This window comes from Panthera leo, chromosome E2 (assembly GCF_018350215.1).
Source record: "Panthera leo isolate Ple1 chromosome E2, P.leo_Ple1_pat1.1, whole genome shotgun sequence".
Classification (NCBI taxonomy): Eukaryota; Metazoa; Chordata; class Mammalia; order Carnivora; family Felidae; genus Panthera; species Panthera leo.
Genome location: NC_056693.1, coordinates 44211587 through 44228775, shown reverse-complemented (window position 1 = coordinate 44228775; position 17189 = coordinate 44211587). Strand labels below are relative to the sequence as shown.

At 40.0% G+C, this 17189-nt stretch overlaps 1 protein-coding gene across 2 annotated transcripts in view; it reads right to left on the bottom strand.

Annotated features, from left to right (window-relative positions):
* Positions 1 to 7337: 7337 nt before the first annotated feature.
* Positions 7338 to 17189, bottom strand: part of UTP4 (UTP4 small subunit processome component) — a 31789-nt gene continuing 21937 nt past the window's right edge. For both annotated transcript variants that reach the window (XM_042918094.1, XM_042918093.1), the window contains exons 12-17: positions 16766 to 16922; positions 14637 to 14743; positions 13518 to 13613; positions 10238 to 10423; positions 8651 to 8761; positions 7338 to 7535 (exon numbers count right to left, since the gene is read on the bottom strand). In XM_042918094.1, coding sequence (XP_042774028.1) covers positions 7419 to 7535; positions 8651 to 8761; positions 10238 to 10423; positions 13518 to 13613; positions 14637 to 14743; positions 16766 to 16922 — 774 coding nt within the window. In that variant the 3' untranslated portion in view covers positions 7338 to 7418. The remainder of the gene's footprint in view (positions 7536 to 8650; positions 8762 to 10237; positions 10424 to 13517; positions 13614 to 14636; positions 14744 to 16765; positions 16923 to 17189) is intronic.

Genomic DNA, 17189 nt, shown 5'->3' with positions numbered 1-17189 from the left:
AACAGAGTGGTCGTGACCTGAGCTGAAGTCGGACACTTAACCGACTGAGCCATCCAGGCACCCCTATTTTTGATTACTCCTTTAAAATGAGGGGGTTAAGGGGCGCCTGGGTGGCTCAGTTGAGCCAGTTGACCGCGAGATCGTGACCTGAGTCGAAGTTGGACACTTAACCGACTGAGCACCCAGGCGCCCCATGAACCTGTTTCTTATTCAGAAAAATTCAGATACCTTCTGCCTCTAATGGGGGTTGTAAGGGTTAACTGGGATGTCGTATGCTGTTTTACAATACTGTACCTTCCACCCTTTAAGAATTCCATAAAAAGTACCTGCTCCTGATATTGTTACCTGTTGATCTTAAGCAGCAGCAAAAATACAGCCTTTGGTAAGAAGTCTCAAATTAAGAGTCTATACTTTATCTAGGAATGTGTCTGCCATAATACCATTTGATTCCAGGATTAAAAAACAAATGGCCAAATTAATTTTGGTGACAAACAGATCTTGTATAAAGCTACAGTTTGGTTGAAAGGGAGTACATATTGCCAAGAGTCCGTCAAAGGAAAGAATTAGTGGATCTGGGGTTCGTTCCAAGGTTTGAGTGTTGTGTAATTTCATAAGGAAGGAGGGCCCCAGGCAAAATTGCAGCCCTTAGCAAGCCTGAAGGTCACCACCACAAAGGCGGCCAGATGCCAGAGGAGCAAAAACAAGAGCTGCTCAATTACTACTAAAGAAGAGACCAAAGGAAGAATGAAGCTTGTAAGAAAACCAATCCAACATGCAACTTTGAAAATTTATCCATGCGTAACTCTTTCCCAGTTATAAGACAGTGAGATCAATTGTCCCTTTCAATAGGCAGTACTCCTTTGCCTTCCAGGAGAAATATCCTAAAATGTGTTTTTCTTTCCAGCACAAACACGATGTGAAAAGAGGGAAAGGTGCATATATCGTTTAGCTGATGCAAGCACATTTTAAAATTCATCCCACCAAGATAAACCACTATTTATCTGAAACCCACAAAAATGTATTAACTATCTCATGCGTTATGACTATGAAAACCCACATCTGCTAACCACATTCTTAATGAGCAGCAGCTGGTGACAGTTTTGTAGCTCTGTGACTTTCTTTTTAGGAAAATATTCATAAGGACATACTAAGCAGAAGGTTAGTTTCATTGAATCCACTTACTTCTGGAAAACCATCAGTAGTTTTTTGTTGTTGTTGTTGTTGTTTAATGTTTATTTATTTTGAGAGAGAGAGAGCAAGCAGGAAGGGGGAAGAGTTTATTTTGAGAGAGAGAGAGCGCAAGCAGGGAAGGGGGAGAGAGAGGGGGAGAAAGAATCCCAAGCAGGCTCCATGCTGTCCACGCAGAGCCCAACACAGGGCTCCATTTCATGAACCATGAGATCATGACCTGAGCTGATATCAAGAGTCAGGCACTTGACCAGTCGACTGAGCCACCCAAGCGCCCTGGAAAATCACCAGTGTTTTTAAGTCACAGTCATAGAAATTGCACAATTTGCCATGAAATTTAAATAAGTTCCTCAAATAAAAATCCCCATTCCCTCAATACCAGTTCCAACAGAATTTCCAGTGCCTCACCATAAGTCTTGCAGTCAGCTTCACCTCTTCTTTCCTAGGTCACCGAGCTCCATATCATGTTTACTGAGGCACATGGTGTATTTAGGCCTTCATCTCACAGCTTCAACTCCTTCTTCAGTCAGTTAACACAATGGCCCATTAGAGGATCCTAGACCCCTTTGAAAATCAGCTGTATGCTGTGGACACACCTCAGACAAGTATTCACTTATGCAAAATACAGCATTCAAGCTCAGGGGATCAGGAAGCCTCTAAAGGCCTTCCATGGACTCTTTCATGGGCTGAATTGTGTCCCCTCAAGGTTTGTAGGTTGAGGTAAACCCACAGTACCTCAGACTGTGAGTGTATTTGGAGATAGAGTTTTAAAGAGGTAATTAAGTTGAAATGAGGTCATTAGGGTGGACCCTAATCCAACATGACTATTGTCCTTATAAGAGGAGGACAGGACACATATACATACATAGGGAAGTCAAAAAGATGGCCATCCACAAGCCAAGAAAAGGCCTTAGAAGGAAACAATGCTGCTAATAATACCTTGATCTCAGACTTCTAGCCTCCAGAACTGTGAGAAAATAAATCTCTGTTGTTTAGGCCCCCCAGCCTGTATTACTTTTATGGCAACTTCAGTGGACACATACAGAACCCACATTAAGAACCTACACAACAGCCTGGTTTTTTGCCTCCCTAACTGCCAGTCTCTTCTGGCCCTTACTTACACAAATGGGCATGTTTACTGTGTCATTCCTTTGAATTTGAGTAGTTCACAACTGTGTTTTCTACTGAATGAAAATTCTTTTTATTTATTTGAGATGGGGGGAGGGGGAAAGACAATCCCACACAGGCTCTGCACTGTCGGCACAGAGCCCAGCACAGGGCCTGAACTCACAAACCGTGAGACTATGACCTGAGCCAAAACCAAGAGTTGAATACTCAACCGACTGAGCCACCCAGGTGCCTCTGGATGAAAATTCTTAACCACAGACTTCAAGGCCCACTCATACCTGGTCTTATTTCTCACTACCTGTTGGCTTAAGCGTTCTTTATCCAAAGTTTATTTACCTTTTCTACACACTTTTCTAAACTGCTTAGCTTTCCTCTGTGGAAATTGCTCTACTCTTAGCTTTTATAGGAACCTCACCTGCTTCTTAGCTACCATACGCAAGGGAAGCTCTCACCCTACGGGGCAAGCTTTCCTAAATAAGACATGCATGCTCTCATTACTTTGGTAGGGTCTGCCTGCCATTTTGGCCTTATTTTTCTCCATTCCCAATATATACGCTGTGTTTCAACCATGTGGAACTACTGGTAGTCACTGAACCAGGCTATGCTCTCTCTTGCTTCAAGCCTTTGTACTGAGAATGATCTAGGAATGCCTCTTTTCTTCTCTCTTCCCCCTTGATCATTACCACCCAATTCCAAGAGTTATTAGCTCAAGGACCATCTGCTACCTTCACCTGATCTGCTAACTCTACCAGTTAGGTGCCCCTTATCTGTGCTCATCTCTAATGTAGCATTGTTGATTTAGTTGTTTCTCCCCTTCCAGCTAGGCTATGATGTTCTTGAGAGATGAGAACATCTTTTATCTGTTATGGGTAGACAGCATATAGTAGGCACTCAATAAAATTTCAGTTCTGTAACTTCCTAAAGACAAAGGACACAAAGCTAAGCCTTCATATCTGCATCTTTGCTGTCCATATATGAAAGCTACTAGCCACATGCGGCTATTTAAATTAAAAATCAAATAAAAATAAAAATTCTGTTCCTTTGCTGCACATTTAAGTGCTCAATAGTAGGTGGCTCAATTGGTTGGGCATCAAACTTCGGCTCAGGTCATGATCTCATGGTTCATGGGTTCATGCCCCACATTGGGCTTGCTGCTGTCAACACAGAGCCCACTTTGGATCCTCTGTCCCCCCCCCCGCCCCGCCCCTGCCCCTTCCCTGCATGTGCTCTCTCTCTCAAAAATTAAAAAAAAAAAAAAAAAAAAAAAAAAAAAAAAAAAAATATATATATATATATATATATATATATATATATATATATATTAAAGTGCTCAATAGTCACATGGGATAGTAACTATCTTATTGTACAGCACAAACAGAACATTTCCACCACCACAGATAACTGATCTGTACCTTAAAACACCTTAGAATATGAAAGAAAAAAAGCCAACACATAAGGGAAAAAGAAGAGGTTATGAATATGTAATTTAGTTAGCTCAACAGCCAAAACACATTTTAAAAAAGTGAGCAATCTCTTTAGTAAACAAATGCAAAATAAAATGAGATATGATTTTTCACCAATTAGATGAACTGAAACTGAAGTCTTCCACTACACTGGCAGAGCGTAAAGAAATGAGTACTTTAAAACACTGTGGATAGAAATCTAGCCACTCCAAAGGGCAATGAAAAATGAAAGAAAACGAACACTATATGAGCTAGCCATTTCACTCCCCAGAGAAACACCCCCAAGGAACACTACCCCACTACAACACTCTGTATGATTTACACACAAGCCTGCCCAAAGCACTCAATAAATCAAGTTAAATCAAGCTAAATCGAGCTAAATCAAGCACTCATTCAGACCAAGAAATGCTTAAACACCTTCCCTGCAGCCTGTGAGATGGAAAATCTTTGGTGTATCATGCTTGCTAATCATATTTACAATTGGGTCCCTACAACCAAGAGACAGTAGGGGAACAACTGTAAGGATGCCACCTTGGCCTCTCACGAACTGTTGTGTCACCATGGGAAAAATAACTTCCCCTCTTGGTCTCCATTTCCATAAGTATAAAAAGGAGGCCATGAGGCAGTTTCTTTCGCAAATCTTATTTCTTCTACCCTCAACCGCAACAACAGTCAGAACAGCTTCACTTTTATCTGTATATTATGGTTCAGAGTACTGTTTGAAAAAAGTTTTGATGCTTAAAAAAAAAAAGCTTAAAAAAACCTCCACGCTATGCTTCTTGCCTCCAATATTCCAAGATTTTAGTTTCTGTCTAATCTGCTATAAATCTCCAGGCTAAAGGGTACATTATCCATCTAGAGATCAGATTACTAACTACTATATAAGAAAAGTGAACTTTTAAAGCATTTAAGTTGGCAAAAAAGACCTTTTCTAGGTTAGTTCTCAGATCAAAATTTTTCTGTAGAATCCAAGTAGGAGCCATAGTCTGCAAAATGCCCAGAACAGAAACAGGCTGCTTCTAGGTTTCAGAGATTCCTGAAGATAGAGTCACCCTGGAACACCACACATGCACCGAAGTGTTCCTCTTATTTAAAACTGCTTTGCCTTCCCTTCCCCTGATTTCTCTTAACTTGCCCCAATCAGTTTCTGCTTCATTGGTATTCAAAGTTCTCTACTTAGGAAGAATTTCAAGACCCAAAGATCTTACTTCCCATACCATTTATGGAAATCCAAATCACTGACTGGAAATGTTGCAAAGGAATACTTTCTACTTTCAAAACTTTTACTTCTTCACTCATGATCTGTGAGCCCTTTCTGTCAGAATTACACCCTCCATAATCCTTACAAGATTCCAGAATATATTTAAGGTTAACTAAATCAAGTCTTAAACTAGACTCCAGTTCATACTTTCTGAATTTACAGCTCTAGAGTCAGTGAAAAGCAAGTGAGTTAATATTTAAGGCATCCTAGCCTCCTTCTAGTCATACTCAATGAACACCAGTGAATGGAACTTTGGTTTCAACCACACAAAAGACCTGAACACTTCTTAAGAAGGGCAGGATCTTACAGTCTACTGATCCAGTCTAAAGCAGACCAGGACAGAATGCCTCAGGAAATCTATTCAAGTAAGAAGAAAGGAAAATTATTTTATACAGAGGGCCTAAAAGCTTGCAGCTATTTGTTTAAATTACTTCTAGGGGCACCTGGGTGGCTCAGTCAGTTAAGCGTCTGACTTCAGCTCGGGTCATGATCTCACCGTTCGTGGGTTCGAGCCCTGCGTCAGGCTCTGTGCTGACAGCTCAGAGCTTGGAGCCTGCTTCAGATTCTGTGTATCCCTCTCTCTCTGCCCCTCCCCTGTTTGCACTCTGTTTCTCTCTCTCTCCCAAAAATAAATACATATTAAAAAAACTTAAAAAGAATTATTCCTATTATGGGAATTTCCATGTCTATGCGGATTCCCTGTATATCTATTTAATGTGATTTTCTCTTGCTAAAAAATAAAGAACTCCTATTTCTGTAAAAACAAAAAAACCTGAACAGGGAGAGAAGTGGCATCCATTATAAACCTGTTTTATCTACTTCCTCTTAGCAAACCTGAAATAGGCTGTCCTTTATGTTATAAAGTACTGGGCTTTGCTTCTCTCTTATTACTTCTCTATTAACTCTCTTCCCACCTATCTACCTTAAATTCTCACTTTTTTAATTTCCCTTTCCAGGGTGGAGGATGGGCTTCATCTTAACAAAAATGTTTCTCACCAGCATTTTATTCATGATGTCATCAGAACCCATATCCTTCTCTGCCTGTACCACAGCCCTCCAACCGAAAACCAAACAAACAAAACCACACATTCTGGATTTCCACAAGCATGCAACAGAATACATCCACTCAGATGGGAAGGAAATCGATCTGCTCAGGTCAGGTTAACTTGAGTTCTTCACTTTCTAGTTTAAAAGACTACATTAAAACTAGTCAGTTGATAATACCCATGGGAGTAACAATGTGAAAGCAGTAGAAGATGGAAAAGGTAAGATATATGGCAGGCTTTCTGGTCCCACCCTCCACACCCACTCTCAACAAAAATCCCTGCCCAGTGTTTCCTTAATCTTTGAAACTGGCATATTAACATATTACATATTAATATGTAAACATCAACATTAATGTATAAATATTAACATAAAACATTAATATTTATATGTTAATTTAATATCAACATATTAACACTAATATTAACATATAAATGTATACAGTATATATTAATTTTAACATATAAAATATATATAGTATATTATATATGTATACATTTTTGTATACATATTATGTATGTATACCTATATTATATACATTTATATATGTGTATTAGGTGAAAGATGGTTAATGAAATTAGTATCCCAAGCCTGATTTTTTCCCTTTATTGGTTTTTTTTTTTTTGAGAGAGACAGCAAGAGAGAGTGGGGGAGGTGCAAGGGGGGGTGCAGAGGATCCAAAACGGGCTCTGTCTTGACAGCAGCAAGCCCAGTGTGGGTTCAAACCCATGAACTGCGAGACCGTGACCTGATCCCAAGTAGGACGCTTAACCGAATGAGCCGCCCAGGCACCCCTGATTTTTTTCCCTTTAAATAAAATAAATGGCTGACTGTCAGAGGCCAAAGGCTTAAGTTTTTGAGATGGGGCTTTGCGTTAAAATTCTTCCTTGAAACATAAGGCTGATTATCACTATTGGTAGTTAAGCTATCTTGAGCAAACAGGCATAGCTCCCCTGCCCTCTAGGGCAATGCTGGGCAGGTCCCCACACCTCTGCATTGGCTGTAGGCAGAAGGCTGGCAGACAGTGAAGGTCATCAGCCCTCTGAAGCAAGCCTCAGGCAGGCGTTAGGGAAGAAAAGATAAGAACCATCTTTTTTCCCTGAGATTGTGGTCTAAAGAACAAACAGGATGAAGTGGTAGCTGCTTAGAACATTATCCCAACTACAAATACCTTGGAATTCCCATTCACTTGAGTCATTGAAGGGAAATTACTGTCCATTATTTTGGAAGATAACATTCATAATGACTAGTCCTAAAGAATAACTTTGCTTTATTATCATGATTTGTGAAAACAGAGCAGACAGTTCAAGGAAGGGCACAGACCGTGCCCTATTTTAGGTCCCAAATTTCTTCTTTTTGATGGGTGGTGGGAGCTGAGCGATGATGTCATCCAGAGGCCGTTCTACTGCCACCAGTGTTCTTTCATCCAAAAGATCCATGAAGAGCAGAGGCTGTAGAGAGATGACAATGACTTTACCAGGAGTTAGGCACCAGGGCTAGTCCTGAACAGACTAACTAGAGGTAAAAGGTCAGCCTCGTTCAAGGCTGGAGTAATTGAAATCTCTGACAATCCTTCCTGCCTTAGGACTCAAAGTAGTTGGTGAAGTTGGGAACTTTATTTTTTATTTTTTAAAAGTAATCTCTATACCCAACGTGGGGTTCCAACTCACGACCTCAAGATCAAGAGTCATACGCTCTTCTGACTGAGCCAGCTAGGCACACCAAGGTTGGGAACTTTTAACTGACTTCGTTAATAATAAAAGATTTCAACAAGATTTTTCATGTTTTTCTATATAGAACATCTGTTCCATAATTTCTTAGGAATCAATGTTAAGCGACGGCTTTGGAGCCTAGATTCTTGGCAAACAGCAAGTTACAAATGCATCAAGAAACTAATCATACTTAAATAATTTACAGATGTCCCTCTTAAAAAAAAATTCTTACAGACCCCTGAGAAAATGTTCCAGGACACCCAAGGAACTCTAATCTGAGAAGCATGAAAATGGAACTTTGGAGTTGGCACAAATAGTTGTAGTATCGTAAGTTCAATGAATATTTGTTTCATATACAATGAAAAGCTTAGCCAAGAAAGTAAAAGTCACAATGACTAAATTCAATGACTTCCACTTGCCTGAAATTTATCTTGTGGACCATTCTCCAATTAGAAGTCACATTAGAAGAAGAAGAAAAAGAAGGGGGGGGGGGAGAGGGAGGGTGGGGGAGGGAGTGGGACAGGGAGAAGGAGACTGAGAAGAAGGAGAAGGAGTAGTAGTAACAACCTTTCAAGGCCAGCTTTAACACAAAAACACCACCTAAGATTCAACATAATTTCTCACCACCTACGTATTTCACTTTGGGGAAGTATGATGTGCACGCCTCTAATCACCTCAAAGATAATGAAATACAAATGTAAGGAACAGACACCCTCAGAAAGGTACCTGTCTCCCCAAATCAGGTATTCTGCATATAAAATGAAGGTGCTCTTGTCTGCTTAATGTGGAGCTTATTACATTTTGATAATATCACAAGGAACCAACCGTCTAGAATATAATGCAAGATGTTTTACCTTATATATCTTGGAAATTTTAAAGGCATGGGCGGTACGCCTCCTGATGACATCTGATTCGTTCGTGGGAGGAAGAGGATTGTACAGTAAGGTTTTGTCATTTGGAAGAGGCTAAAAAGACAAAGACATACTGTTTAAATCGTCATTTTATTGGGCTTCTACAGAACAAAGGATTATAGTGACTTTTCAGGCAAACACCACCTTCCAACCTTCATATTAGACATTTTCTACCTCCCTGGCTCTCCTTACTTCAGTAAGAAAGCTGTAGCCACTCTTCCAGGTATACTGTAGAGGGTGGGAGTATGAAGCAAAGAGCATGGTATTCTATACCAGCAAGATCAAAGGGCCCAGCTGGGGATTCTGGCCAGTCTTGTCAGTAACACTTTGTGAGACAGGAACAAACTGGCATGTACAGGAGCTCAGCCCATACAGGCTCTGCTTTCTAGACTCTTGCCCCAACCAGATCATGGACAGGCCAAGTGACTAAAGTTCTCCCCAGGCCAAAACTGAAACACAAACCACCCCCACTGATGTCACTGACACCTCAAGAGATGGCGTCTGGCCAACCAAGTGATATTTCATCTCTGACTTCCTTGGGAAATAGCTCTGCCCAGCATGAGGAAGTGATGGACTTATCACCGATGCTTGACAAAAAATATGGACAGCCCTGGGCTGAGTTACAAAGAGGCAAGTGAGTGGGAGAGGCCCTTCCTGTATCACTCATCCTGCAGAAGGCACTTGTCAGCCAGCTCTGTTTCCCACGCCCAGAGGATACAGGGTCCACGAAATGAGTTCCAGTGACACATCATGCACATCTCCTTGAGAGCCATCTGTTGCTTTCCCCATGGTTCCTTCCACCCCCACCTTTACAGATACACCAAAACACTGTGCGTTAGGTGTAACCTAGGCCCAAAGTGCATTACAGGCATGGCCACAGCTCATAGGGCTCCTAGGAATAAAGTATCTGCCCAGAGAAGACATTTAAATTTGGGGTGAATCAAAATAGCAGCTGGCAGAGGGTGGAATCTAGAACTGAAAAAAATGCTCACATCCCACCTGCATCCTAGCCATAAAGAACAGAATTTTCCTGGATGGGCTTTTTTCAAGACATTAAGACCAACTCTTCAAGCTTACAGTGTTTCAGCATATTCAGGCAAGGGGCAAAAGTGGTCAAGACCTCAGCCTGTGTCTCCTTTAATAAAACTGTGCTATTTATTCACTCACCCCAGGGTGCAAAGGTGTAAGTGATTCAGCCAAATCAATGGTATTCCTCATGACAGTTACCTTCTGAACACTGACCTAATCACTTTCCTCCTTAAGTTTATATGTTCATACGCAAAGCAGAGAAATGGTCAAAATCAGCAAAAACCAGTGCACAAAGGCCTCCTTCTACCCTGGGAGCCTCACAGGCCTGAGAATGAAAATAAAGAACTCTGCAAAACAAAAGTTCCTCTCATCCAAAGAATATGTCAGGACATTTTATTGATTCTTCCTTCTCTTAACTCATACTTGTTGCTTTTAGAACTTGAAAATTCTTAAGTACAGATGAATCAGTGTGAGCACAGGTAGTAGTAGTGGAGAACTCACCAATGACTTGTCTATGATGCAGAACATATAGGCATCATGGAGAAGGATGTGCATTGGTCTCTTGGGATGAAAACTGATGTGTGTGATGGGAGTATCCCTTTGGAGCCAAAGGTAATGAAACCCTTGCTTCTGGATGGTCCGGCTCCACTCTGTATACTGTTTGTCTGGGATGCTGTACTCAAATACCTGAGAAAGGATACGATACAGGAGAAATGCACACTAGTACCCAGAAAACCTGGAAGGGTATCTCTCATTCCTAATCAGAAAATATCTATACAAAACCTGACTATATCATGCTCAGCTTTACGCTTTCTACTGTTTTTAAGTAAGACATTTTTAAGGTAAACTATGGCACAGTAAACAAAATAGCACAGAAAGGTTTACAGTGAAAAGTCACCCTGTCATCTTGACATCTCCCTTTCCCAAGAGTAGTCTATTTTGTTCTTTTTAAAATTTATTTATTTTGGGAGAGAAAGAGAGCAAGCAGGGGAGGTGCAGAGAGAGAGAATCCCAAGCAGGATCTGCACTGACAGTGCAGAGTGGGGCTCAAACTCTCAAACCAAGAGATCATGACCTGAGCTGAAATCGAGAGTCCAATGCTTTACAGACTGAGCCACCCAGGTGCCCCCAAAGCAGCCTATTTCTGTTTAAAAAATGTTTTAATTTACATCCTAGTTAGCATATAGTGCAACAATGATTTCAGGAGTAGATTCCTTAATGCCCCTAACCCATTTAGCCCATCCCCCCTCCCACAACCCCTCTAGCAACCCTGTTTGTTCTCCATATTTAAGAGTCTCTTATGTTTTGGTCCCCTGCCCTGTTTTTATATTATTTTTTCCCCTTCCCTTATGTTCATCTGTTTTGTGTCTTAAAGTCCTCATATGAGTGAAGTCGTATGATATTTGTCTTTCTCTAATTTCACTTAGCATAATACCCTCTAGTTCCATCCATGTAGTTGCAAATGGCAAGATTTCATTTTTTTTGATTGCTGAGTAATGCTCCATTGTATATATATACCACACCTTCTTTATCCATTCATCCATCGATGGGCATTTGGGATCTTTCCATACTTTGGCTATTGTCAATAGTGCTGCTGTAAACATTGGGGTGCATGTGCCCCTTCGAAACAGCACACCTGTATCTCTTGGATAAATACTTAGTAGTGCAACTGCTGGGTTGTAGAGTAGTTCTATTTTTAATTTTTTGAGGAAACTCCGTACTGTTTTCCAGAGTGGGTGCACCAGTTTGCATTCCCACAAGCAGGGCAAAAGAGATCCTTTCTCCACATCCTCGCCAACATCTGTGGTTGCCTGAATTGTTAACGTTAGCCATTCTGACAGGTATGAGGTAGTATATCGCATTGAGGTTTTGATCTGTATTTCCCAGATGATGAGTGATGTTGAGCATTTTTCATGTGTCTGTTGGCCATCTGGATATCTTCTTTGGAGAGGTGTCTATTCATATCTTTTGCCCATTTCTTCACCGGATTATTTGTTTTTTGGGTGTTGAGTTTGATAGGTTCTTTATAGATCTTGGATACTAACCCTTTATCTGATATGTCATTTGCAAATATCTTCTCCCATTCCATCGGTTGCCTTTTAGTTTTGCTGATTGTTTCCTTCGCTTTGCAGAAGTTTTTATTTTGATGAGGTCCCAACAGTTCATTTTTGCTTTTGTTTCCCTTGCCTCCGGAGAGCGTTGAGTAAGAAGTTGCTGCAGCCAAGGTCAAAGAGGTTTTTGCCTGCTTTCTCCTCGAGGGTTTTGATAGCAGCCTATTTCTTATTTACATCTTTCCAGATATTTTATGCATACAATATATGCTATTCTGCATGTTGCATTTTTCATTTAGCATTATACCATGGAGACTGACCCATGTTGATACCAATAACTTTATCTATATATCACTCTTGCCTCCTTAAAGAACACACAACAAGCCATTCACTTTCTGGATGTACCATGATTTACTTATCTCATCTGTTTAATGGACACTTATTTCCAGTCTTTCACTACTGTAAACAAGGCTGCAATGATGATCTCGGTATCAATGTCTTTTTGCACAACTCAAGGTTTATATCTACAGGAAGAACTTTTAGAATTAGAACTTGTGAATCAAAGATTACATGGATTTAAATTTTTTTTTACATATCTCACTGTGTCCTTCCAGCACTGTGTACTATCAACTCTACTGATCTCTGCTAATCTAAAAGATATAAAAAATTTCCCACCAGCTTTAATAACTGAAGCCCCTATGGGACCAAATGCCAGGAAAAGGCATCAGGTGGACTTATGTGTGACAAAGACAAACATGTGGCTTCACTAATCTTTCAGACTCTAGTCAAGGACAAAAACCCACAAAACTGAAATGAGAGATTTCATTTTCTGAATAGAACATATACATGTGCGTATGTGTAAGATCATACTTAATCTTTCCAACAGCTCAGTGAGGAAAGTATTATGCCCATTTTACAGATGAGAATATATAAGTATTGATCATTTCACAATGTGTTCTATAACTCAAATATTAAAAAAAATTTTTTTTTAATCTTTATTTTTGACAGAGAGAGAGAGAGACAGAGAGAGAGAGAGCAAGCACGCGAGTGAAAGAGTACGAGCAGGGGAGGAATATAGAGAGAGGAAGACACAGAATCCAAAGCAGCTCCAGCTCTGAGCTGTCAGCACAGAGCCCAACACGGGGCTCAAACTCACGAACTGCGAGTTCATGACCTGAGCAGAAGTCGGATGCTCAACTGACTGAGCCACCAAGGCGCCCCCACAATTCGGGTACTTTAAAGATCTTCTTACAACTTGGTATGGAAAAAAGCAGTAGGCTATGCACTCATTTTGATAAGTCTGTTACAGACAACAGACTTCACTATGGCCTGATTTCGTTATTTCAAAACTGAAGGTGAAATACATGATCTTTTCGTCATTTCAACTCTTAAGACCTTACTATATCCTATACCCAGTCTAACACCTGGGTCTATGTCATCTCTAGTCTATAAACAATCAGTAAAATGAGTACTTAAAAACTGCTCCTCCTTCCTGTACTTCTTTACTCTATAATCTCAGTGCTTCATCATTCCATTGTGCCCATCAAGCCAAAGGATATTACTGGCCTACAATGTACCCAGGCTACACACAAAGTTTCACTTCACACAGGAGGAAACTACCTATATATCATCCAGTACTTTTAATTAAAAGCTCCTCCAAAATTGTCATTATCTTAGCTTCCTAGTTATTATCCAGCAGAAAGGAATTAGAAAGCGCTGGTATCTCTTACCTGCTGATCAGAATGAGCAATGACAAGGTTGTTGGTATTGGGGGCAATAGCCAGAGCAGTCACAGGGAAATTATAGGCAGGTACTGTGCAGTGAAGCTGAGAACAAATGACAGACACAAAAGATAACTCTATATACCTCCTTTCAGGAATGACTCGATGGTCTAGGTCAGTTTTTAAATAGCGTTCCTTAGAACTCAAAAGAGTTCTATGGAAGTTCCCACAAACATCAGGCAGTACCCACAAATAATAAACCTTAATTTTATTTAAAATTAAAAAAAAAAAAAACCCACACATTTAACGCTCACACAACTGACAGCATTTGCAGAAAACTTCAGAGTAAAGCTTTTGCTGCTATCTCTCATCTATATGAATTGTTCATAAACACATCATTGAACAAGGAATCTGTAGCTCTACAGTAAATTTAAAAGAAACTAATGCCTTGACACGGACATTTATGCAAGTTGCAAGACATGTGCAACACTACAGTGTCAGGCAAAGCTCAAAGAGCAGTACATGCTTCTGCCACAACGTCATAAAGATTAAGTTATGCAGTTAATAGACAAACTCACTAAATGTTGCAGTTTGGTATTCTATAAACTTTTGATGCTCATTCCAAGTTTTGGGTAGTTCTTAACTGATTTTTAGGATGAAGATGAAAACTTGTAAGGGATCAGTAGTAATTCAATGTGTGAATGACAAGATCATTACTGATTAATGAAAAGTATTTTCCTGTTACTCCTTTGTCAAACTTCTGTTTAATTTAAAAATACCTTGAGATTACAAGGCAAGCTGTTAAAAGAAATTGTTACGATCTGCAACTAGTCATCTGGGTAAATCAGAATTTTCCTCACCATAATATAGAAATAATCTGGATGTGAATTCATCATCCATAAATCCTTAATTTCAAAATTTTGTACAAGCGTGTTTTCACTGTTCCAATTGACTGATTTTAATGTTGCAGATTATAGTTTTGGGGCTCCAAACAAATAAAACAGGAAAAATTCTTAGTTTAAAAAAAAAAAATGTCCACTAATTTTCCAGGTCATACCAATCTGCTTTGAGTCTTGTAACTGCACGGTAAACTTCCTCTTGTTTCCTACTACTACACCCTATGCTTACCTTTAGATGTTTTATGTTGTACACATGGACTCCAGCACTGGTACCTGATGCAGCTAGCCAATTCCCATCTGGACTAACTGCCAAAAGACACATGGACTCCACTGTCCCTGTGCAGACAAAACAATAGTTAATCTCTAAATTCAGTGTCCACAGCCAGCCCTGGCCTGGATATGATGGCAAAAGTCAATTAAGACTTTTATGTATTTATTTGTTATTATTTTGTATTGTTTTTAAAGAGGGAGAAATTTTTTTTTAAGTTTACTTATTTATTTTTGAGAGAGAGCACAAGGGAGAGAGGGGCAGAAAGAGAGGGAGAGAGAGAATCCCAGGCAGGCTCTGCACCGTCTGTACAGCCTAATGCGGGCCCAAACTCACAAACCATGAGATCATGACCTGAGCCGAAGTCGGGAGCTTAACCGACTGAGCCACCCAGGCGTCCCAAGACTTTTATTTAAATCACAATTGGATAATTTGATAGTTTTGCAAGTAAGTCTTACATGTTAGTCTACTATTTTCATTTAATTAGCCATCCATCATGTAAAGAGGAGCCAGAGATAAACCTGAAGGCATCACTTGCTCAAGCCTGAGTGAGACACTGCCTACCAGAGAAATGGAGAATCAAGGCAGCAGCTACCTAAAGTCTGTATTTTAATTGCTTCAAACTCCTTTCCTACCAAATGGTTTTTAATCAAAGCTAAGGACAAACAGCAAGCTCAAAAGGCTTGACGCATATCTTTAATTTATTTGGTACCTGCTGTATATTTAGCACTAAGGGAGCATGGGCACATATGGGCCATCTTTGTCATCAAGGGATTTTAAACCAATCTGGCAAAATGAAGACTTGTGGGTTAAAAATCAAACAGTGATGTTATATGCCAAAATTTGTGCTGCAAACAACACCCCCAAAGGATGAAAAAGCTTTATAACAAGACATAAACCAGATGCTAAAGATGGGTGGAAAAGGATGGAGAACATGAGCTAAGTGACAAGGACTGGAATACACAGGTTTGAGGGCTATGAAGAAACCAGCTTGACTATAAGAGGACAAGAGATGGAAGAGGAGGAGCAAATAAAGTAGTATCTATAATGCCGAGCCTAATTTTAAGAAATGTTAAATGCCAAATACAGAGTCTAAGTTGTTTTTAATAAAAACATATACAGGCACTCAAAATACACTGTCTCTTATTTATCTGCCTCCTAACTTGTGGGTTTCTTTTCCTGTATGCTTCTGGAGCAGCTTATGAATAGTGAAAGTTTAAGTTAAAAGAGTTGATGTTTTAGGCTGATGGAGTCTAAATGACAGTGAAGCTGCTATATCTAGGGCAAGAGAGAAGGGAAAAGGCCCACGGCAAGTACTGGGTACTAAGTTCTCAATCATGAACTCAGCAACAGTTAGCTATACATAGTTACTCAGTCATGCATACTCATGCTCTCAGAGAACAGGGGTGACAGGTAATACAAATGCATGTGTAAGTTCATCTTTATTGAAAACCACCGATCAAAAAAATTGACACGTCCAAAAAATTACCTATATATAAACATCTATCAGAAATACACAAAAATAGCGGTGTCTGAGTGGCTCCATTAATTAAGTGTCTTGACTTCAGCTCAGGTCATGATCTCATGGCTCTTGAGTTCAAGCCCCACATCAAGCTCTCTGCTGACAGCTCAGAGCCTGGAACCTGCTTCACATTCTGTATTTTCCTCTCTCTCTCTCTGCCCCTCCCCCAATCACACTTTGTTTCTCCTTCAACAATAAATAAACATTTAAAAAATTAAAACAAACAAAAAAATACACAAAAATATTAATGGCAGTTATTTCTGGGTGTCAGTATTAAGATGATTTTAACTTTCTTGCTCTGCTAAAAAACTCGAAGGGTGATGAAATTTCTGGCCCCAAATAAGGACTAAAAAAATCCAGTGAGAAAAGAGTAGGTGTAAGGAACATTTCAGATCTCATCAAGCATTTTCACCAGATATCTCCTCCTACTTTAAATTGCAAACATGTGAGTATTTACAGGGTGGGGAAGAGCATTAGGGAGCCCTGACAATGATTTAGGTTTAAAAGGGAAAAAAAGATACATCAGAGACTGACAACTCTCCCCCTTGGCCAGTTACCAAGTTCCCACCTGACTGAGGCTGGAAAGTATGCAGGTGCTTGAAGCTTCCTTCCAATAGCCGAATGGTATGTAGAGACCCTTGATTTGATGCCACAAAGAGCTTTGTTGAATCTTCAGAAAACAAAATCTGAAGGGCAGAGCGAAGGAATGCTGGCATTTTGGAAACCTTGGGTGAACCAGTAGTAAAAACCAGTAAGAGAGAGAAGTGAGACCTAGAATCCATCAAAAATAATCACAGCCTAGCTTAAAAGACATTAATACTCCCTGATCTAAGGAAGCCAACTGATCAAGAAACACTAACATGCCCATTATAACCTTTCCATCCCCCCTTTCATCTCTGCAAAAGCCTATGCTTTATTGCCACTTTCTGGCATTTCCCTATTCCTCCAAAAACATAATCTATTCAAAATGGAAATAAAATACTGTTTTATAA